The following is a 24,361-nucleotide window of genomic DNA, read 5'->3' as shown; positions in this document are numbered from 1 at the left end:
ATATAGAGTTATGTTCAGCAGCATGGCAAAGGTATCTCGTCTTGTCTTATCTTGTCTTAAAAAAAAGTATATAAAATCCTTCTATTAATAAACACATGTAAAATATAACGCCAAACTACACAATGGTACAAACAGAATAGTTACTGTTGTAAACAATAAATAAAGCCCAGACGCGGACCGTTGCCAAAACCCCGTTATTTATAGTTTATCCGATTGTAATTCACTTAATAATACAAACATTGTGTCTTTTTGTGTTTGTCTAGTCTCTCTTTGCTCTTTTTGGGAGTCCAGGTTCGATATCAGAGTTAGGTTAGAGGAGAGAGGGTTATATGCAAGAAGCTTGTCAATGACTTCAGACTTTTCAAGACAATGAAAGGCTCAATTACCCCCCTTCTCAGCCCCTGATTCCCCAACAACCCTTAAATTCCTACACCTCAAAAGGCCGGCTACGCGCTTGTAACGCCTCTGCTGTTTCGGGTGTCCATGAGCGAAGCCTAGAACAGTAGTATTTTCACAATGTTTATGAGAAACATGTTGAAGCTAAATAAGGTTTCTAGTTTAGGTAGTAATTAAATGTAATAGGGAACAAGATGGCTGCCCGGAAGCTGGGGAGCCGACGGTACAGACAGACTGTAAAGTATAAATTCATATTACTATTAATATTTTAGTTCCAATAAAAAGAGTTATTTGCAAAGGACAAACACACAAAATAATATATTAACTAATTGTTCAGTCTACATTTATATATATTATTATAATATAGATTTTTTTTTTTCGTTAAGATGCTTTTCCGTCGTAAATGTGCTATGTAGCTATGCTACGAAGATGTAACAGCTAAACTGTGAAACTATGTGACCGTTTTCACCGATACTAAGCTATGTAGTTCGAAGAAGATACGCAGCTCGAGTATGCGATGTATCGATAGCAGGGAAAAACTCAATAACACACATATTTCCATAAAAACAACATAGCTTAGCTGAGTCCATTACCACCACTGCTAAGCTTTATAGCCAGTGCGAATATTACTTAGTAATATGATTGGTGGAAGCCAAACAAATACATGAACAAAACGAATAACGTAGCATTGCACAGTTTTGGTGGAAAAACACCCTTAAGAAGTCAAATTGATACGTAACTGAACAGCCCGTCTAAATATGACAAGAGAATCAAGTGTCAAATCTTCAGCTCAACAGTGGCATATATGACAACTTTGAACACTTATTAAAAAAAAATTAAGAAGATTTTATTTTATTTATTTGTGTTGCTTACAGTACTACTTCACGCTTACAGAAGAACATTTCCTTTCAGCAGGTGTTCAGCGCTCTCCCACTGAAATCTCGCAGTTTGTTCATGAAATATGGATCTGGGTCACTCAGAGTACTTTGTTGGTCATAATTTTTTTGTAAGGGGCTGTGCTATATCCGTTTTCGAACAATCTCATTAAAACAGATATTTCTTGTGACTGCTAATCTTGTGGACCTTAGTTTGATTCTAGACCTTAGTTAGGTTTAGATTAAAGATTTGGTTGGCCTCAAAATGTTAAAAGTGACTTGTTTTTATGGTATAAGTCGGTAAACGAGTAGACGGATCACCTGATGGTAAGCAATCGCTTCCGTCCATGGACACACGAAACACCAGAGGCGTGACAATTGCGTTGCTAGTCTTTTGGGGGTTAGGAATTTATGGGTTGTCGGGAAATCAGATATTTGGAAGGAGGGTAATTGGGCCTCCAGTAACCTCGGTTTCGGTATCCGAAGAAAAAAAAATAATTGCTAAAATACTTCTTTAACTGCTAAATTCATAGCGGTTCATAATTGATCATAATAATCAAATATCCATCAGATTTTTCAACACAGATTTAAATCACACACATAAAAATTAAATCGTTTAAGTCCCCCTGGTCTGATATGACCATTAAAGTGTCCATAAACATGTACCCATGACATAAAACTGGACAGCGCATCCAATTTAGATGTGGGGGAAGCACTTCCGGTCCCATTTCCGTTCAAAGGGAGTTCTGATTTCAAATAACTTCACTGAGTGAGTACAAGTATTCCTCTGCATATTTTCGATACATATATATATATATTTGATGCAAAATACATACAAATATGTTTTCAAAGAAAATGTTGTATTTAGTTTGTTTATGAAGCTTTTAACCGTGAACAGCTGAACCAATTTTAATAAATCTTGGTATGGAGTTTTGTCACATTTTGATAGCGAAACAGCTAAAATGAGTTTGACAAATTTCAGTCGGTGCATAAAAATGACCGGAGTAAGGTCGGGCGCAGAACCAACGGCTTTAAGTGCTTTTCGAAACACGGGGATGTAACACTGCCGAACTTCCAGACTGCGAGCTAATAATGGTAATGAAGCGGGGACCCAACCACCATGCCAACCGTCTAGGTAAGGTAAGATAAGATATTGTTCCTATAACAAGCAAGTTTAAAAGTAAAAACTCCCCACTCCAAAGGGCACACGGCGTTAATTCCGATGCACTATTATTACCAATAACTATGCAAGTGCAAGGACGCGCCCGTCATGCGCGAGCGCACCCCCTTCGAATGTCGAGCGTTGACGGCATAGCACTGGACGCATAGTGCCCTGTGGTAGTCTAAGTGGAATAAACTATATGTGAGTATTGTAGGTACATAGTCAAATTAATTATTTGATCCACATGATTATTATGTGACTGCTCAACAAATAAGATGGGATGATTGTATTGATTCAATCTATGGTTGTATACTTTCGAATGACAATAAGGTCAGACTGAGTTGATTACTTCCCGAAGCGACAATTATAAAGATACGTGGTCATAGGATATAATCTTGGGATTTAATAAATATGTGCTATTACTCCAAAATGAGATTGAATGTGTGTATGAAATAATGATGACTGCTGCGCATCTTCTTCGCACAGCTATATAGCTTAGTATCAGTGGAAACGGTCACATAGTTTCACAGTTTAGCTATTACATCTTCGTGACATAACTCAGATGGAAAAGCATCCATAATATTGAATTCATGTACCTAGAAGGAGGACACACGGATAGAGGGCTCAAACACCATGACTACCAATAACAAAATATCTTAATCAAAACGCAGTTATATTTATTAACACTATCTTGATCAAGGAAGCCATTAAAACCCTTTTCTATGACTATCAATAAAATAATTCTGATTCCTGGAATTCTTAGCTTCTCTGGGAAGACGTTACAAGAAAGGTGTATGAGGCTCAAAAATGACCCCTGGAGGGTTGGTGCATACAGGTGCAAGGCCGCCCGTCATGCACCGCAGCGCCCCCTCACCAACCTGCCAGCTTTTTATAAGCATTTATAATTATCAACATCTTTTTACGACTCAGTGCAGGGACTTTTTAAGTGTGGTTGTTCGAAATTACTAGATTTTTGTGAAAAAATTATTGTTATAGTATATTGAAATTAGTTGGTTTGTGCGGTTCTGCAAATAATTGGAGTTTTTCTGGGTTTGTATAAACTATCTAAAAGTTAAATCGTTAGATAATTTAAGAAAGAAAGAAACTATTTATTTATTAGATCGGCCCTCTATGTCTACTCTGTATTAAAACCATGGAATAAGCAGCTACAAATGGCGGCTGTAGATAAAATATTATGATGTTTAATATAAATAAGATGAAGAAGATAATCACTGAAGGATGAATAAATAGTCGTTGAACTATGAATTTAGAAAAATATTTCTAATATGACACACCAATCAACTACTGTTAGCTAATATCTTGATTTGACCTATCCATCTATCTAATAATTCGCACATTTTTAACGAAACACACGTACATAATACAGTTTAACAAGATTAAAAAAGTCACACACAAAAACTTGTCGAAAATAAAAAAAAAATTAAATAAAAACGAGATACCATCAAATAATCATATTTCCCAACATTATCCTTATAACCCATAGCATCCCATGGCATCATATAAAACTAAATATGTATGGTTTGCGAACCGTGACGAAGTGGGTCCTTTGTTTCATGGGAATTGTATGGGAATGCGCCTTTTTATGTTACAAAACTCCCATCTGCTGAAATATTTTTAGTGTGTATTATATTTTGGATGGGTTGTGGAGAATATTGTAATGTTTGAATGGGGTTTTTTTTTTTTTGTGGGTTTTGGGTTTTTCGTGGAAGAGTTTGGGGGCCTTATGTATGAGTTTGCGCGTTCGGCCCTCTGATTAATTGATACATTCGAGTATTCAAGCATAATGTACACAGGTATTGGAAAATACAGTATTTAGTCACAATTATGGACCCTGTACGATACAGTAAATTATAAAATTCGTACATTCGAGCCAGCTAATCACAAATTATATCTTAAACGTATTTCAAAAATATATAAATTAAGAAATTAATCGAGACCTTTTTTTTTATGTTGACTTTGTTTTGCGGTCATACTTTAGTCACAATTTTATATGATTTAAATTAAACTTCAAAATTATTTGTTTCATTTCTATATTAACCTAAAAACATTCCTATAAAAAACCTTCTTTTTCCATATATTTTCTTTCACGGAAATATAACTTAAATAATAATAATAAAGTTCCACAGACAATAAACTGCAGACGTGCAGGGTCAGACCGGAAGTGAGATTACCATGCGACGACCGGATGCGCGCCCGACGCCATTGTGTCAGCCATCTTGAATTAAACGTAAAAAGCTTTCGGTATTTTGTAACGTTTTTGTGTTTATTGTTGTATGCCGTGCTATTTTAATATTAACAAATATATTTTTGGATTTAATCGAAAGAAAACAGACAGGCAGTGTCATGAAAATATCGTGCAGATTTAATCCCCAAATAAATAGACGGAGGTGGGAATTTATGTGAGATTCTTACAGTTCACTAGTTATTCCTACTTTACACCCTTTTAGGGAACAGAGAGGAAGGGTGATGCTTTTCCACCAGAGATATGCTATGCTACGTTATTCTGGATGCGTCTGGAGCTCTGGTGGCTTCCACTAATCATATTCATTGGTACACATAGCTTAGCACTGGTGGAAACAGACTCGGCTAAGCTATGTTTTTATATGGAAAGATGCGTGCTATGGATGGCTTCCCTACTATCGATACATCGCATACTCGAGCTGCGCATTTTATTCCCAGCTACATAGCTTTGTATCAGTGTAAACGGTCACATCTCTTTCAGCAAGCAGTTCTCCCAAAATTCTCTAATTTTCATTACGTACCTTCGTATACGTACCCAATACACTTATATGCTTAAATTCATACAAATTACGTTCCATATTTAGAACTTTACATAGCTGCTATCTAGACATCATGAAACAGACATAGTACCACATACTCGTTAGTTAGTAATAACTCTGAATATGTCTACGGGTATAAAAGTTATGTATGTTTAATACTATGTACATAGGTAATTGGGTAACCACATGAAATAAATTTTACTCGGATAAAAAATGCTCGCTAGCTAGCCTCGTGTTTCACAACCTTACAATGTTGCATCGCGCTTGTTAGATCTGTGATTAAGTGCAAATTGAGTGGGTTTTACTAGAATATTCTGTAGCAACTATTAAGTACATATATAGCTGAAGGATCACCATTTATACTGTGGACCAGGAAATGATGGTTGATGAAACTGTTGTATGTTTAAAGTAAAATAATGTGATATAAGTTTTTAAACTGACATGGTCACTAACACTAGTATTAGAACTCGAAACGGGATATCTACCAATTTTTTTTCTATTTCTATGAGTTTTCGATATTGTGTGCAAGTGCGTGTTGCAATGCAGAATAGACAAACATAGTAAATATCCCGTTTCGAGTTTTAAATAAATGTGGTAGAGTTGTACGTAGACCGGATTAGCTTGTATTCTTTATTGGTAATTTTAATAAGGTTGATTAAAATCTCACGAACTTCATTTAATTTCAGGCAAGTATTCAGGAATATGTCCAAAGGGTAGGTTCAATTTCTCTAACTGTTAAACTCACCTATAGGTACCTACCTATAGATGAGTTTAGGTATTGAATATTTTCCACCAAAACTTCTGCACTACAATGGTGTTTAAAAAAATATATAATTTATGATAACAAAATGCCTACATGATGTAACCATGCAGCAAAATAATTTGCAATAAATATTAACGTTTTTACATAACCGGTAATAAAAAATATATATGTTAATTACACATAGTAGGCGACGCAACACAACCAGTCAGTTACACCAACCAGTCGCACCGCCTTTCTAAAATCTCGACAATTACCTAGCAAAACGGGTTTCAAAACGCAAAAGATCTACACGATACATGCGTGAGCGCATCGCTGTGGGCCAATGAGCGGCCGTCTTTCAAAGTGTGCGTTTACAATCACGTACGCGTGTACAACAGGCGTGTGTCATATGATATGTGTGTGCGTCAGTCTCATGTTACATGCTACGTTAGTTTTGCTGTCGTGGCATTGGAATTTGAACCTTATTATTGAGAAATAAAGAAGTGTATGTGTTTTTTTGACTGTAGTTATATGTTTGTAAAGTATGTAGTATATAAGTGTAGCTTCGTGATCTATGGACAGTTGACTCACTTGCAGGAAGTATGAAATTTGGTAGTTTTTTTGTATTTCTGTCCTAATTTCATTGTTTCGATGCGACAGTAATGGCGTACGTGCGTTATGAGTGTGGGTTCGTTTCCTGCCTAATGACGATTTTTTAAGTGTTCTGCTTTTTTATGTAGGTACCTATGTATTGTTCTCTAAGCTCCGAGATGATTTATTCGCTCATTAAACTTTGTTTTGTCGACAAAAACTTTGATTACTCTTGGGGTAACTATTTAACGTTTTGGAGCATATTTTTTAATGTTTCTTTGTGTCTAGAGTTAGAAGGTAGTAGGGAGATAAATGATGTTGTTTTTGCATATTATGGATACAGTATCTGTAAGTTTATGAATCAAAGTGTTGGTAATTAAAATAAAACTTGTTACTAAGCTCAGATTTATAGTGACTACCTTCCAATATCTATGGGATGGCATTCTAGGTTAAATAGGGTAGACGACTAATTTCTATTTTAATATCCCTCTTTTAGTTGTTTTAATAATGAAAATTAAATGCCAATCGTAACGAATCTTACACACCTCTTTCGCTTCATCAACAGTCATCAGTCTTTTCATGCATGCTCGTCGGTTAAAGGTACTTTTAATATGACCCTTCTTTAATATATCGCCAATCTGGTTTATATATATCCGTCTAAGGCGACCTCTACCGACGGCACCATTCAAAATTCTCATATATAAATTAATAACAACATAATAACGTATTCGTAGGTATTTCTAAGCTTAAGAACGTATTTGTAAAGACTAGATTAACTTTTTACCACCAAAAACTATAAAGAACGGCTCTATTTAATTACTCAAACACTAGACAATGTATAAAACTAACTTTTAGAATACTTATTTTGGAAAAAAAAACAATTTATTCTCCAAAAAATAATATTTTGGAAAGTCATATACAGACGTTCTACTTTCATTTCTAATTAGAAGATTTGCGGTACGGTACTTAGTTTATTTATGTATGTATAATAATAATTCTTTATATATTTTGTTTACTATTTACATATAACTTTCACATACATGTCTGTATGTCTGTAAGTGGGTGCAGTACACGTGTAAATTATGTTTCGTCACGCTATGGTTATGTATGTGGTGTAAACAGAAATATGAATGTTTATAGAGTACCATTTTTATGTACTTATAAAGAATATGTATGTATGTGTGTAGTGTTTAAAATATATTTTACAATAAGGATGATGACGGGGTATGAAAATTAAACATCTATTTTTAGTCTGTCAGTTAGGTAATGATAAAATTATAGACACGTAGGTATTTTTTATTTTGTCGCATATGTGAGCAATACTTAGAAAAACCAAAGTTTAGGAAAAGGAGCTAACTACGTTATTTCTAGTAGGTATAAAAAGTGTCTCGAGAAGTAACGTCAAATAATATTTTAAATCAATATAGCGTCGAAAGTGTTTGTTACCATAAAAAAATAAGTGTCTAATATTTTAAAATAGTCTACCTGACGGACGTTAATAAAAATTAGTCATCTATCCTATTTAATAAAAAGACTTAAGGCTCATAAACTTAAAACAGAAATCTTTTACAGGAACTACAAAACATAGACTTACGTTACCCACTATTTAAAATTATTTAGAAATCTCCTATTTTACTTTCAGTATAAGTAAATCAGAAACGTTACCAAAAAACCAATTTCAGAGACGTACCTAGGCATCAATTTCTAAGGACTAAACTTATAGGTAAACCAAATAAAAAATAGCAAGAAAACCTACCAACATTTTCTTAATACGATCTCCCAGAAACAAACTGAAGCGCTGAAGTGATTAATGAAATTAACCTTCAGTACCATCCTACCTATTAGCAAAAATACGACGAATCTTCCGACCTCTCAACTACTTAAACATCACAGCTTTGGAAAATTACCTAACCATAATCAATGGGTAATGGTATTGTTCTATATTAAATATAGATACTGTTATAGTAATAATATCATCAGACTATGAATTAACATAAAGCCATAAGCTAACTCAATAATGTCAACATCCAATTTGCTCTGCGCCCCAAACACATGTAGCGAACGCGTCCGAACGCCTCACAATTAACGTAAACTGAACGCACCTACACACACAAACACAACGCCCCACCCACAACCGTCACCACCAATCACAGCCCACCATTCTCGAAAACGACCAATCACAAGCTTTCCCTCGCCCTCCAACGCGTTCCAACGCGTCCCATTGGCCGGTTCTGTAACGATCTTTTTAGGAGGGAAAATTTTCGGGTGTTTTATGAAATCTCGGGCTTTGCAGATGGTTGTTAGGTATTTTACGTATTTTATGGCGGGATTGAGTTTTTATGCGTTGTATTTATGATAATATTGTTATGGATGGTACAACCGTTTTTGCATAATGACTGGATAACGTCGTTTGAGGGATTCGGATGGTGCTTCGTTTGTTTTAGGGATGCTTTTTGAAATTGGAATATGATTCGGCTAAAAGGGTTTTTTTTTCTTTTTTTGCTGTTGTTATGGCTTTAGTGAGTAACTATGAATATGTTTAGGTTTTTTATGGAGTAGGAGACAGATCACTTGATGGTAAGCGATTAGCGCCACCCATGGACACCCGAAACACCAGAGGAGTTACAGGTGCATTGTCGGCCTTTTCAAGAGTAATACGTGTTTTATGGATCTTATAAACCACGATTGGCAGAAGAGATCATACCAATAAGCATCTAAAGGTAATAACGGACAAACTGCAATCAGTTTTCGAAACGCTAACTAATTTTGCTAAACGCTGATTGAAGATATAGGGGTGAAATAATTTTCTATTTTCTTGTGTCTCTATTCTGACATCAGAATGTTCATAGTGAAGTCACTATTATGTTAAAACACGCATGATATCTTTGCTATCCAATTAATCTTCAGAAGTTACCTAAAAGTAACAATTTGCAATAATTCTCTCATATGATTAAAATAAGTTTTTGTCTTAAATCGAATATGAAACCACGTAGAATTTAATCTTTAAGTACCTACTTAATATTTGCAGAAATTTACTAGGACAAAAAACCTTAAAGAAAAATTCTGCAAGCTTTGTAAATTTGTAATATTCTGTAAATCGTTAATGTCTGCAAACCAAGTTACATATTTCCTTCCAAACATTTTATATCAACAGCACTAGAAAAACCCAAATTTCTTCTTTAAATTAACCCTACACAGAATTCATTTTAGATTACGCTTAATATTATAACTTTTACAGTTAAAAATGCAACTTACATGTGTAATATTCCATCATATTCTGGTTGTATCTGTAAGCGGCGGAGAGGTCCACGCCGCCGCCGGCCCTCAGCCCAAACAGGGCCGCAAAAGTAGCTTTACCCTGGCCCTCCAGTTTGACCACTTACGGCACAACACTACTTTTTAATTTTAAACTCTAAAAGAACACACTATAAAGTCCTTTTTCCCTTTTCACATTGACACAAATCTTGCCATGTTTTTTTGGTTATGTTTTAAGTCTGTTCGGATTTTTCATATTTTTAATTTTAGGTTACACTTTTTTTGCGTTTTTCACTTCATCACTTTGTTAGAATTTTCTTGGATTCAATAGTCTTTTAAGGAGGACACTGCAATTTAATGATTTTAATTAAGATCAATCTTGATTGCGCTTGTAATTAGACCATCGGCAAAGCGATCAAAATTCGACTAAACATAAAACTGAGATCGTAACGACTGATTGCCCCTCGCAGATTTAAGAAAAAAAAGAAAAAAATATACCTACAGAAAAAAATTCACCGGAAAACGTGAAAAAAAAAAATACCTATTTGTCGAAACTACTTGGTTAATTTCAATGCCCTAATGATTTTCGAAAAAAAATCCGAACTAGAGTGGTCACCGTGAAAGCGGCATGAAAATCGTAATCGTGATTGGTCAGTAATAACGATTCGTTTGGAGTAATTTCGCCGGTTTTTCGACGATTTGTACGATTTTCCGGTGTTTGATCACTGGTTTTCCGGTTCAATTGAGGCAGGTGAGGTACTATGAAGACGTTTTTCTCACGAGAAGGAAGATTTTTAATAAGCTAACGATTATTTCGAGGAAGTCGCAATTAACGCGCTCCGTTCGTGTATTGTTTTGTGTACTTTGGCGAAAGCTTGAGCTGAAGATTTTTTGGTTATTTTTCTCTGTAGGTACTTCAAGTACCTACTTTCTAGGAGATTTTCTTTTCTTTTTGCTCACAAACCGTTCTTAGTTTTTGGGAAAAGCGTAAATTAATTTCCAAGGTTTTTTTTCTTTAATCTTTCTCTATTCTTAGGTAGGTGCCGTGACTTCTGGGCGTTTTTGTCATCTTTTTGTCTAAAAGTCGTACTTAATTGAGAATTTGCAAGCGTTGACGCAAATCACACTTACTGCCACACTCAGAGACACTTAATAATTACTTAAACTATTCCTTAGTAACGATTTTGTTCCGAAAACAATTGCTAAGGACTGGGTTAAGTAACCATTAAATGTCTCTAAGTATGACAATTAGATAATCACTTGATATAGGCAACACTATCACCAAATTTTTTACACAACACTTTCGAAATCCCGTAATCGATAATTACTTAAAACAAACAAAATCATTTATAACTCGATTAAAACACGTCTCAATCGATTGCCGGACAATCGAGTACAGATAACTTAGTCTCGATTTTGAGGTATATTTTACGGTGGGTGAACATAAGCGATCGATCGATTGTGACAAGAGATCGGTTTTCTTGTTATGTTATTCCGTGGGATTGTTTTATTCACTTTTTTTAATTTGATACCTATCGAGTATGCAAATCATTGGTGTTGGTGGATTTTTAATTAATTACTTAATCATTGTTTTTTTTGAGGGGGAAATCATCCAATGACTTCTCCCGCCTTGGGTGAGGCGAGAGGGAGTGTCAGACTCTTACTGACTAAAAACCACCCCGTTCCTTCTCCTGCTTTTCGAGCCGGAGCCCCGGTAAACCCGCTAGGTATTCCGCAGCTCCGGATCAGTACTTAATCATTGTTGGATTACGCTTTTAATCCCCGAAACGATTAACACACACTGAACGCCGTGGTGGTCACCGGTGACCGACGTTAGCGGAGGATTTGCCTTCAACAGTTTTCTATTGGCAGTCAAAGACTTATCACCAGTTGTGATATGAGTCTCATGTGTGATATGGAGTGAAACTATTGGGTATGTAATTGCCATACATCGACCAGAATTTGAGATTTACTTAGGTATGGATTACTATGTTTATTCGTCTAAATATTTAAAACTCAAGTAACAACTCAACACAAAAATTGACTGACTGACACAGTAATCTATCAACGCACAGAACAATATCTGAATTTTAGACGCCGTGGTCTGAAATTACTTATGTTGAATTTTTGGACTTTTTAAATATCATTTCAGAATTCTAAAAACCATAATACATACATAAACGATCGATACAAAGACGATGAATCAGCAATTGAATCTGAGATTCCCTGTCCTACTGACATTCTCTGAACCATCAAAGTTAAATATGATTGTATGTGAAATTAATGATTATGACAAGATTATGTAAATTATATTTCTTGTTCATGATCTTTGACCTAGATTTGTCTTAGTTTAGGAATTAATTTCGTAAAATATCGTTATAATCTTGCATTAAGTTATTTAGTCGGAATTCTGTAGGTAAGTGATTTATTATAATTATTTTTTGAATAATTAAATGTAAGAGAATATCAAAGTATTGATGTAAATTATTGATATATTATTTAGTCTACTGCTGCTAGCTTCTTTGTTTTGAGGTTGGGAAAACATCCAAGGTGACTTCTCCCACCTAGGGTGAGAAGAGAGAGAGAGAGAGAGTTTCAGACCACCCCATTCCTTCTCTTGCTTTGAGCCGGAGCCCCGGTAACATGCTACGCAGCTCCGGACTGCTGCTAGCTGAGAGCTGGCAGCCATCTAGGATGTGTCCAGGACTTACAACCAGCTAGTTGTTTTTTATGTAATAGGAGGCAAACGAGCAGACGGGTCACCTGATGGTAAGTTGTGCCAAATTAATGGTAAAACTGTACTTTAAACTGAAACCACCGACATTCAATTTTAAAACCTTTGCACAAGGTCCCAATTTATTGAGAAAACTTTAGGACTTACAGAGTTTAGTCATTCGTTATCAAATTGATACTATTGTGAATCAGTTACGGATGCCGACGCGACGGCCTAAATTATCTTTGCATCACAAAGTGTCTGAACCACTGAATAGGGTCAGTGATCTCTTGACTCTCTAGTAGTAGATGAGGCCTAATGTAATTTACGTATTCAATACAGACACAATTATCTGAAACTGATCAATACACTAAAATAATTGTGACATCGTAAAGCCACTTCGGAACCAATATATACAATGCATTTTGTGGTCCGAATATGCTAGTGGAAAGCATCTTTTCCAGGCCATCTTCGCCGCCTTGAGTGAGGCGTGAGGGAGTGTCAGACTCTTGCTGACTAAAAACCACCCCGTTCCTACTCCTGCTTTTTGAGCCGAAACCTCGGTAACCCCGCTAGGTAATCCGCAGCTCCGGATCTTACCCTATATAACATAACAATCTCTCTATTACATGGCACATTAGATTATGTTATGTTATATTTAAACTATCTGATACAGTCCACAGTGTTACATTCACACGGGGCGTGGACACTGGACAGTCATCGGATATGTAACGTACACTGATACAGTGCTGATACAGTGCGGTGTCGGCATTACATGGCGTATTGTTTTACATAACCTGTATATAATGTTGGGCTGCTTTGAAATAGAATTTACAGTGTGAACGATAGTAATTGTTCGTATAATTTTAGGCAGTAGACGTTAGAAGCACTAGAGGTACTAAGTACGTTCGCAAAGTGTATAAAGGAATATGTTTTTGTTGTCGTTGTTGACGTAAATTGAAATAAAGAATACCTACATATACCTAAAAATAGTTTTTTTAAGGACCCGAAATTTTGCTAAATATTTTTTTATGTTTAGGTACTTTTAATTAGTGTAGATTTTTTATACAGCAAGGTTTACTGTCATTTGTTTGTACGAGTATTTATTTATTTCTTGCGTTTTTTTGTTTTTATGTAGGGTTGGTATCATATTATTATGTTTGTTGCAAAACAAAAATCATCACACAATCTTACAAGCACAATCAAGATTACAGTAACCAACCTATTCTTTTTTTAAATAATCACAAACACAAAACCACTTCGAAATTCCAAATTCCAAATTCAAAATTCAAATTTTAATAACACTGTCAACATAGACTTGTCAAATTTAGTCACAGATTATACAAAAGACACACCAAAAAGTATTTATATAGCGCACGAAAAATGTGTTTTACAAGCTATAAAGATAAAAAATTCGCGAGCCGATGTCGTCGCGTGATCGTGTCGTTAGTCGTGGTGTCGCGGCGACGTCCCGCACGACTGCCGTAGCCACACTGCCGGTACGGCACGTGCAGATGAACCGAATTATTCTATGAGGGGTGATTTCGGCCGCCATCTTTGGATTTGCGTTGCGAAATTTATTTTTTGTTGGGTTATTTATTTTTTGGTGTTTAAAAATAATGTTGAATACTCTTATTACTCTATTGGTATTTTATGTGTTCCTTTTTGTAATGTTGTGATTATTGAGTTGTTTTTTTTTTAATTCAATAATTGAATAGGTTAATCACAATTATTATTTTACTCGATCAGGAATCGTATACTAGATGCCATATTCGACATTCATCTTTACAATCAAATCGACCCCGATGCCATCAAAATCAACAAATATGCACAGTTTCGTAGTGTAGATAAGCACCTCAATTAAATAGTTATTGAATAATTGAAACACAGTGATAAGTAGGATTAAGTTTAAAACATGATGTGGTGGTCCGGATGATCAAGATGCTTCTCGTGCATGAGGGTGCGGATTCGGAACTTAGCAACGGCAAGTACCAATGTGAGTTCTTCCAAGTTCCATGTACTTACTTTCTAAGATTATTTAGACACCACTTTTAAACAAACAGTGAAGGAAAACATCGCGAGGAAACCTGCACTTATAATTTCTAATTATAATTTTGAAATCGCCAATCCGTCTTGAGCAAGCGTAGTGATTAATGCTCAAACCTTTTCCGTGTAAGAAGATGCATTACTAAGTAGAAGCCACTTATAGGCTGTGGATGATACAAATTCTAATATTCTGGAACGTGCTCCTGTGACGTCATAACTCCCCACTCCCCCTACCCCTTCCCCCGTCTGTTATCGCTACGCTCAAGTGATAAGGATAGGTATATCAAGGTGATAAGATTACTCGTTCGATATCATAACTTGATGTAGGTAAGGTTACCTATGAACGGTAGAGTAGAATACATTCCAATATATTGTTGCACCACCTCTATTCTTCACGCGGGTGTAGTGAGAGCTGACTTAGACTAAATATTTGACAGACATGAGAATGAGTGTAGGGGACAGTGAGTAAAGTTCTTTAAGAAAAAATGAGGATCCTCTGACCAGGCGAGGTGATCGTGTCTGGCATGTTTTTGCTCAACTGTTGTTAGTTGCAATTTTCTGTCCATATTTATTCACATGTGCGATGTAAGATTTTTACGTCATCCGTTGATTTTTCGTTAACCGTGAAGCATCAATGGATCAGACTAAGTATGAAATACTTAACTAGGTAAATATCGATATATCTAAAGTTTTATCATGTATAATTTAACTTGTAACTTGAAATTTCCTTGCTCATGTCGAGTGGTAAACATGTCTTAAGTGCAACTTTATCTATAATGTATATTATCCTATATATATGCACCTGTGTATGTGTGTATTGTACACAATTGTTTTTGTGAATGCCTCGTTGGTCTGGGCATTTTTCGGTTTTTCGAAAATTTCTCAGTAGTAACACGGAGTCTGGAACTGTGCCCAGTATATGGCAATAGGCTCACCCCTATTACATGGGACTTATAACACAAATGGTGAAAAGTGGGTGTACATTTTATAGCGGCATTATTGCCGTAATGTGCACCTCTGCCTACCACTTCAGGGATAAAAGGCGTGACGTTGCGTTGCGTTTTTGCGAATAAATTATTTGCTTTGATTTGATCTTCAATATGAAACACAAGTGAAGCAACATGACAAAGGTAGTGTATTACACTACAAAGCCAATATATCTGATATTAATTAGAGCCAGTCATTACGGAACATGTCAGACTAATGCACGCGGGATACACATTGACAAATTGATTTTACCTATGTAGTATAATGTTAGGGGTGGCTGGGATGAGTGTGGACTTGGGACAAATTATTTGACGTTTTAATAATTAATATTAGATTTATGACAATGATATCCTATACACAAGTAGATCTATCTAAACGTTTAAGTAAGTAAATAAAGTTGTAGAAGAAAAATAAAGTGTTTTGTTTCTTTCTAATTTTGTCAAAACTGAAGAAAACTTTATTGCCTTAGTTCATGCTTTTTGTAGAGGAAAAAAAATGGTGGTGGTTTCTATAATTCTTCATATTTCTTTCACTGTTTTACAGTTTCCTCTCAATCATTAATACTTATACAATGATGGTTGGTAGGCAATAGCTGTGTGTTTTTCACGAAGCTTGCCCCTCACAATAAAACTATGAAATAAATTGTCATCCGTGGTGTTTCCGAAGCGTTACCTATATTCAAACCTTCAAGAAAGGAACATATTTCTCCTAAAAGACTGTCAATGCACTTGTAACTCCATTGGTGTTGCGTGTTCTCACCCCAAGGCGGGGTGAGAACATGGGAAGTCATTGGAAAATTTTCCCCCTTAAAAAAAGGATGATACTGATCGCTTACCATCCGTCTGCTCCTTTGCACTTAATTACTTATATAAAAAGTTATATAGAACCGAATTTAATACGTTTGACAGCGTATTAAATTCGGTTCTATATTTCAACCAAAATTTTTAGTATACCGACGACGTTTTTGCCCCAAGTCCACACTCAACATACGCTACCCACCCTGATCTATTTTAACAGTATTATAGTGTGTATCAATGGGATTTTACGGTTCATTACGTAATATATGTATAATAGATAATATATTATGGAATATTATTAAGTGAAGCTTCTAAGATTATTATAGTAAATATGTATGCTATGTATGGGATAATTAATTAATATATATATCTACTTATTGGCTTAGTTAAAGATGTTGTATGAATTTAGTTAATAGCTAGAATAAGACCTTTTTTTGTTCAAAATACATATAGGTAGAGATTTTCTTGTAGGTACCTAAATACTAGTACCTAATTTTTTTCCAAAAATCACACTAATCACACTAATATTATTAATGGGTAAGTTTGTTTGTTTGGATGTTTAGAAGTTTGTTTGAATCACGGTAAAACTACTGAACGGATTTGGACGAAATTTTGTATACAGACAGGGTATGAGCTGATTTGGGTGATAAGAGACTTTTTATCCCATAAGAACGTCGGCGAAGCCACTGGCTGAAGTTAGTTGGTGACGATTATAGATTTTAGCGTAACTTCAGTCTGACTGCACGGTTGGCGCGGTGGCTGGGGAACTGACTGCCACGCAACGTGTAGCATGTTGCACGTTCGGATTCGAGCTCAGAGTAACTCTTTGTGTGATCCACATAATGTTGTTTTGTGTCTATGTGTCCGGTGTATGTGAACTTGTATGTTTGTAAACGCACGACACAGGAAAAAATCGTAGTGTAGGGCAATCTTTTTCTTAATATTAGTTTGTAATTAAGGTAGTTTTTATTACTGCTTACTACTATTTTAAGACTAGCATTATACCTACTAAGTATAAGACAGTCAATTAGGACTATACCTACTATAAGATAGTCATGAAATCTTAAGTTAATTAAATTAACATCCACGATTTACTTATTTAACACTTAACACTAATTATCATTTACGCGAAAATCTTCAATACACGTGTCATCAATTTACTTCCTTGTCAAAAAATTACAATAATTCCATTCAATAATCAACCTTAAACACACTTTAACAAGATCCATAACAAACTAACGTAAAACTGACGTAAGATTTTTTAGTCACGTTTCTTCGCGTCTCAGTGCAATTGAAAATCGATTTTATGGTCTTAAAAATAAGATTGAAATCTGAATGCCAGTGTTGGTATATAAGACGTTTTAGTCTTGGTTTATCAATTAGTGTGCGCAGACAAATTTATTCTGATTGGTTGTTGTCAAAATTCGAACAAGGCGGTTCTAATCGAGCGGAACGCGGTTCATATGGTTGTCTCTTTCGCACGGAAGATTTTAGGGTACCGCGGGTTAGTGGTCAGTTTGGTATGGGTTCTGTAGATATTATTTTTATTTTTGTTCTTTTTTTAAGAAATGAGAGTAGTGGATGTTTTTAGTGTTTAGGTCTTAGGTTTAGTAATGGCGACACTACCGCTGCGGTTTTTTAGACTGATTAGTTTTATTTAGACTGACTATTAAAATAAAAAAATTGCTCTGTCATAAGCTAACACTATAGTTAATTTTTCATCTGAACGCATTTTTGTAGTAGCCAGCTCAATCTCAAATCTGTTAATCTTTTTTCTGTTAAGTTTTAACTTACTAACTTATAATACTAACTAATATGCAAATCACTTTAACTTAATAACTTAATAAGCAAAAGAAATACTGATCAACGATACTTTTTTCCTATTTGTTTGACTTTTCCCAATAATCATAACTTAGTACTTCAGTGTGCAAAATTTAGGTACATTTGTATCTTATATTTATCTAGGTACCTAGTTTTTTTAAGGTATTTGACTCGCAGCGTAGGACGCCCATCAGGTGAACAGACGACCTGACTAAAGTTGGAAGTCATTGTGGGGACCTGTGGTTAGCAGTGGACGTCTTACGGCTGATATGATGACTATGGAGATATTAAGGGATGGAGCTTTACTTACCAAAGACGGATTTGGCCAGGATTTCTTTTTAGATTGTGGATTATTCTTTCTTCTTAACTTTAGAATTTTGGTTAGAGTCAAGTGAGTCGTTTTGTTATATAAGCTTTAGATTGGGCTGAATGTTAATATTTTGCAATTTTTACCTTCGAGAACTTTTAGAAGCTCGCTGGTCTCCAAACAAAAACTCCAATAACAGTATGTATGCTGTGTTAACTTGTCTAACATAGGAATCGAACACAAAATTCCTACTCGACATGCCAGAACCCAACCAACAAAACAGCAATTCAATTTTTCAAAAACTCATAATTACAAAAGCGTAAAACTAAATTAAAAACGATCAAACACAAAAATATAATAAACCCGACAATTTGTCTAAAAACATTTAACTTCCGTCAGTAGCAGGTCGCGGGTTCGATTCCCGGTGCGGAACTAATTGCGATGACTTGTCATAGCGATAGCGACCGGTTTGTGTGGGGTATAGTTAAGTGTGAGAAAGTTAACTTTAACTTTGTGAGAAATGGTTCAACCACGTGGTTAAAATAACTAGATCAAATAACTTCATGAGAATATGAAATAACTAAGGATTACTGGTATTAATTTGAATATAAACTGTTTTAAACATAACGTTTTAGGTTGGATAAAACAAGTATAATTGTGTGTTTTGGTAATAGTACGGAATCTAACTAATATTATCTATAAATGGGAATATTTATGAGTTTGTATGTATATTTGTTACTCAATCACGTCAAAATGACTGAAGGGATCGGGATGAAATTTGGAACAGGGATAGATTATGGTTTGGAATAACATATAGGACACTTTTTATCCCACGGAAACGCGGACGAAACCAGTGGCAGAAGTGTAACATATTGCTGACAGAACAACCACTTATTTTATTATCATCTTCAGATCAGCTACATAACGTCAACAGCTCAGTACAGCCATCCCATCAGTATCATAACTGTTGAGAATTAGTAGGTATAATATATTGCTGGTAGCTCCACCACTTATTTCTTTATCATCATCAGTTCAGCAACTTATAACGACTACAGTTCAACATAGGTCACGTCATCAGTAACATAATTATTGAAAATTTCGATTATACTAAATCTAGAGGATCTAAGAACGACCTCCTCCCATACCTTCGACAAACAATGTCACCAACAAGGCGTAAACCTTGACCATTTTGGGAGACCCAAGTGCCAAAACCACCTCAAGGAATTTTGTAATCTCAACCTAGGAATCGAACCCAGGACCATTGGATAAGCAAGACTTAAAAAACTATCATTAATAAAAGGTGTAAACCATTAACACCATAACCTCTCATTCATTGACCCCATCAAACAATAAAGCTCAATGAAATAGAGAGAGAAACAAAAAACACGTCCGATCACCTCGCAAGTTCCCAAGGAAGTGGCTGCGGTTGGCTGTGAAACGTATCTGTTACTGCGCGGGCGCAGGATCACGTCTGAGATAGACCTCATTAGGGGGTGATGTGGTGGGTCACTCATTTCCGTTTTGATTGTGAATCTATTTTTAGTATTGGTGTCGTTTTAGTGTTTTTGAAGTAGTGAGTTGATTCTAGACAAAACCTATTTATGACTAGTTTCTGCCAAGGGAAACTAATGTGCTATGTTAATATCTATGTACCTAGACCTACACATGAATGCAACAAATGATTTGAATTTGAGTTTGAAAATCATTTCACCCAAGTCACCATGTCCTGTCTGTATACCTGTGTATGATTGACGGACAAATATCCAAACAAACAGACTTTCACATGTATACTATTAGTGTGATAGTATGATAGACAGTACCTGTTAATCTGTAGGTTAGAACAGGGTCAAACAAAATGCAAAAAGGTGTCCAAGACCTTATCAAAAAGGACAAGATTGTCGAGATACCTCTACCTACCCCTTTACGAAAAAACAGGCGTGGTTATATCATGTTAAATCACTACAATGTTAAGCCTGCTCTCAGGCAGCTCGTGACATCTGGTCAAGAGGCGTTTTTTATTGATTTTTTGTGCGCCGGAGTCGAGTTTCCCTTTCGATCGGCGCGTGAGCAGAGCTATGGTCGGCTATTCACTTTTATACGAGTGTGTTGCTTTGTTGAGGTTACAGGGATTTGGCGTGGCGTGTCTCGTGTCGTGGGTTTATTAATTTTGTTGGAGTAAATTAGGTGATAATGTTTTTTAGTTAGAATGCTTAAAAAGATTTCCTCTCCGATTAAAGTGCGTCTACTATTATAAGATACTAAATCTGATTTAAATTTTATTTGTTTAGTATTACCCGTTTTTTACTAGAAATATATTCACTTGAGTAACCTTACTATGCCAAAGTCAATTAAATTCAATTCAATACATTTTGGCATTAAATCACTGTTCTATAGATAACACCTCATCTCACCTTATGATTAAGATTTGGGTAATTAAATTAAGCTACATGTACCAAGTTTCGTTGAAATCTGTCCAGTGGTTTTTGTTTCTATAACGAACATACAGACAGACAGACAGACAGACAGACAGACAGACAGACAGACAGACAGACAAAAAATTTTCTGATTGTATTTTTGGCGTCAGTATCGATCACTAATCACCCGCTGATAGTTATTTTGGAAATATATTTCATGTACAGAATTGACCTCTCTACAGATTTATTATAAGTATAGATAAATTCACATGAGTTACTTAAACCTAACTTTGACATGTTAATATTGGCATTAATGACTACTCTAAACGTGATACCTCACCAGAAATTAAGATACCTATAGGTTGTTAAACGACATAATCTGAACTCTTAAAGATCACTAACGATTTCAATATCCAATAATACTTTCTTATTCCCAGAACCTTGTATACAGTCCTAATAACAATCATGAATTTACGTGACTCCTGACTTCTGACTATTATCTGACGACAAATCTACAGCAAAATTAGACTGATTGACTTAAGAGCAAAGACTATAACACATATTACGTTGCCTATACTTATAATTATAACATGAATCAAAACTGTATCACTCTAATTTTAGAGAGTATCAAAAATCTCTAACTGTCTCAAATCCTAAGAAAAAGTGTGAGGGATTGAACAATTTTTTCAATGACACACGCACAGACGCAGTTTTGTTCATACTACGCTTGTGTGTGTGAGTATAAACATTGGTTTGGGTGTGGTGCCAGTGTTGGTATAATAGGAGCGTTTTCATAAGCGTAGCGGGTTATCTTTGTTAATTTTAGTAGTTTAATTATGGTAGTTATTGGTTTTGAGTAATTTTGTGAAGAACTAAGTTTTTACTAAGAATAAAAGTAATTAATACTTGATATACCACTAACTTTTCATGCAAATTATTAGCGTATACAGCACGAAGAATCAAAAGGAAATAATTATTGTTCAAAAGTAACGCGGCTGGTTTTTATCTGGATTATAAATCTATTATGCTTGTATAGAAAATATTTGCCTTTTCTATTTAATATGAATTTGTTGTGAAATGTAAATAAAAATAAACCACTAAAACTCCTATACATAATTAAAAAAAATATACTTACAATACAAACTAGTTGTCTAACTACACATTTTACAATTCCTATATTTACCAAGCTCATCTTCATCCGCTCCCAACCCCGCTATCACTGCACCCCCGCCCTACGTACACGCGGCTTGGACCAACTAATTTCACACTGATTTCGACAAGTGTACTCACGACAAAAAACCTCCCATTCACTATCCGATGTGACCGGCAGACGTGCCCCGACAGTGAAATTTCAATGAATGAGTCGAAATTTTCAACTTGGGGCTTCTAAGTAAAGATTTTTGAGTTTTGAGCCTTGTTGTGTTCGGTGATCGTGAGGAAGGTAAGGATGAGAATTCGATGTGATTCCTGGGTTAAGCTTAGTATATCATGACTTAATCTTCTCGTATGTACAATGTATGCAATGAGATATTAGTTGAATTAAGCGTTTTTGGGGATTTTGATTGTCAAACTAAATTGAATTTCGTTTGTTAAACTCAGTGGAATGCTATAATAGGGAACAGTGAGTAAAGTTCCTTAAGAAAAGGAGGATCTTCCGACCAGGTGAGGTGATCATGCCTGGCGGGCTGTCTGCCCAACTGTTGTTCGTTGGGATTTTCTATCCATGTTTATTAGCATGTAACCTTTATATTATGTGCTATGTAGGATTTTATGGCGTCATACGTTGATTTAGTTAGTATACGTGCGACTTTGTTATGACTGGACTATGAGGCTTTACGTTAAAGAGACATTATCAACTAGCTTTTGCCAGCGACTTCGCCCACGTTCCTGTGGGATAAAAAGTATCTTATGTGTTATTCCAGACCATAATCTACCCATGTTCCAAATTTCATCCCGATCCCTTCAACCGTTTTGACGTGATTGAGTAACAAACATACACACAAACAAACTTTCGCATTTATAATATTAGTAAGATCTAATACATACATTCTATCAACGTATAGATTTCAAAATTAAAATAACTTGACTACGAAGCCTATTTGATTCAAGAAATATGATCGAAATGATTGAACAATATTTATCTATGCTTACCACTCAGACTTTCACGGCGTATTAAAATTAATTCAGAAACGGCGTGAAGATATTCTGTTATTTATTATTTCACTGACGAGTTACGGGTTCGAATCCAGTCGATATTTCACGGTTACAGCTTACATTACATTATATTTATTTATTTTGAGAAAGTAATTTGTACTGAAACGTTTTTGTGAAAGGAACTGAGAGTTACATTGGTAATAATTATTTCAGATCTTTTAATATTTTTGTTATAAATACATTGATTGAATGGTTATATCTGTGATTATTGCATTGGTAAAAGCCGCAAAAAAATATTATTTTAACTAAAATAGTTATGTCATTTAGTACAAAAACTATTTGTTAAATTATGAATATTTGAAATGAACTCTGTTTTAGTTTCACCATTCCTATTAATCTTAACGTGATGTCTTTTAACCCTGTATTATTATCTTCCTTGATAAATAGACTATCCAACACAAAAATTATTATTTACATCGGGCTAGTAGTTCCAGAGATTAGCTCGTTCAAACAAACAAACAACCGAACAAACAAACTTTTCAGCTTTACATAATAGCAAGAAGATTAGTTGATTAATATTAGGTGCAAACCACGTATAGATCTACCCAGCAGGTATTCACAACCTAGACATCTTCGAAAGATTCCTACCGTAATAAAATTACAGTGAATTCTGAGGCCAATAACACAAATATCACTTTCATCTAAAACAGGCATCAAACCCGACAAAATTAAATGACCAACAAGCAAGCTTGCAAATCGAGTAACAAATAAAACATTAGGTGCAATCACGAATATTAAAAAAAATAACTATCACCAGGTATATGAACAGCTTATCAAATCGGTTAAAAGTATGAAAACTCTCTATTACATCGTGACAGGTGATAAGGTCTAGATTTTTTTCCAGTCTAGACTCGTTACAGGCAAAAAGTCAGACTGAATTGAAGAATGGCAACGTATTTTTGTATTGATACAGTTTTCATCTATCATCATGCATTTTGTTACAAATAGTTTTATTGAGACATGCAAATTTGTGATTGCAGTAACTAAGTTAGAAAGGTAGGTTGTATCAAAAGCCTATTTATAAAATATCGTATAAAAATTCTGGTTTTCATTTTTCTGAAGATAGGGTCACACCACAAAAAGCAGAAGGGTTATCATCTAATCACTAGATCTAATGATTAAGTAAAAAAAATCACGGTCTATTCACATACATTAATGGAGAAAAGCTCTACTAGTTTCGAGTCACAGAGGGACTCTTCATCATGAGTAGCGTGCGCAGACTGTTTTTTTTTGTTAATAT

At 35.1% G+C, this 24,361-nt stretch overlaps 1 protein-coding gene across 6 annotated transcripts in view; it reads right to left on the bottom strand.

Annotated features, from left to right (window-relative positions):
- The window catches only part of LOC118280740 (paired box protein Pax-5), a 97,290-nt gene that overhangs the window by 38,694 nt on the left and 34,235 nt on the right, over window positions 1-24,361 (bottom strand). The window contains exon 1 of one of the 6 annotated variants that reach the window (XM_035601097.2): window positions 9,823-10,051. The exons of the other annotated variants lie outside the window; for them this stretch is intronic. Within the exon in view, the coding sequence (XP_035456990.1) occupies window positions 9,823-9,841 (19 nt within the window). The 5' untranslated portion in view covers window positions 9,842-10,051. Of the gene's footprint in view, window positions 1-9,822; window positions 10,052-24,361 lie in introns of those variants that run through there. 6 annotated transcript variants of the gene reach the window in all.

Source organism: Spodoptera frugiperda, chromosome 16, assembly GCF_023101765.2.
Source record: "Spodoptera frugiperda isolate SF20-4 chromosome 16, AGI-APGP_CSIRO_Sfru_2.0, whole genome shotgun sequence".
Taxonomy (NCBI): Eukaryota; Metazoa; Arthropoda; class Insecta; order Lepidoptera; family Noctuidae; genus Spodoptera; species Spodoptera frugiperda.
Note: the sequence above shows the minus strand (reverse complement) of the source record. Positions and strands in the feature narration are given on the sequence as shown.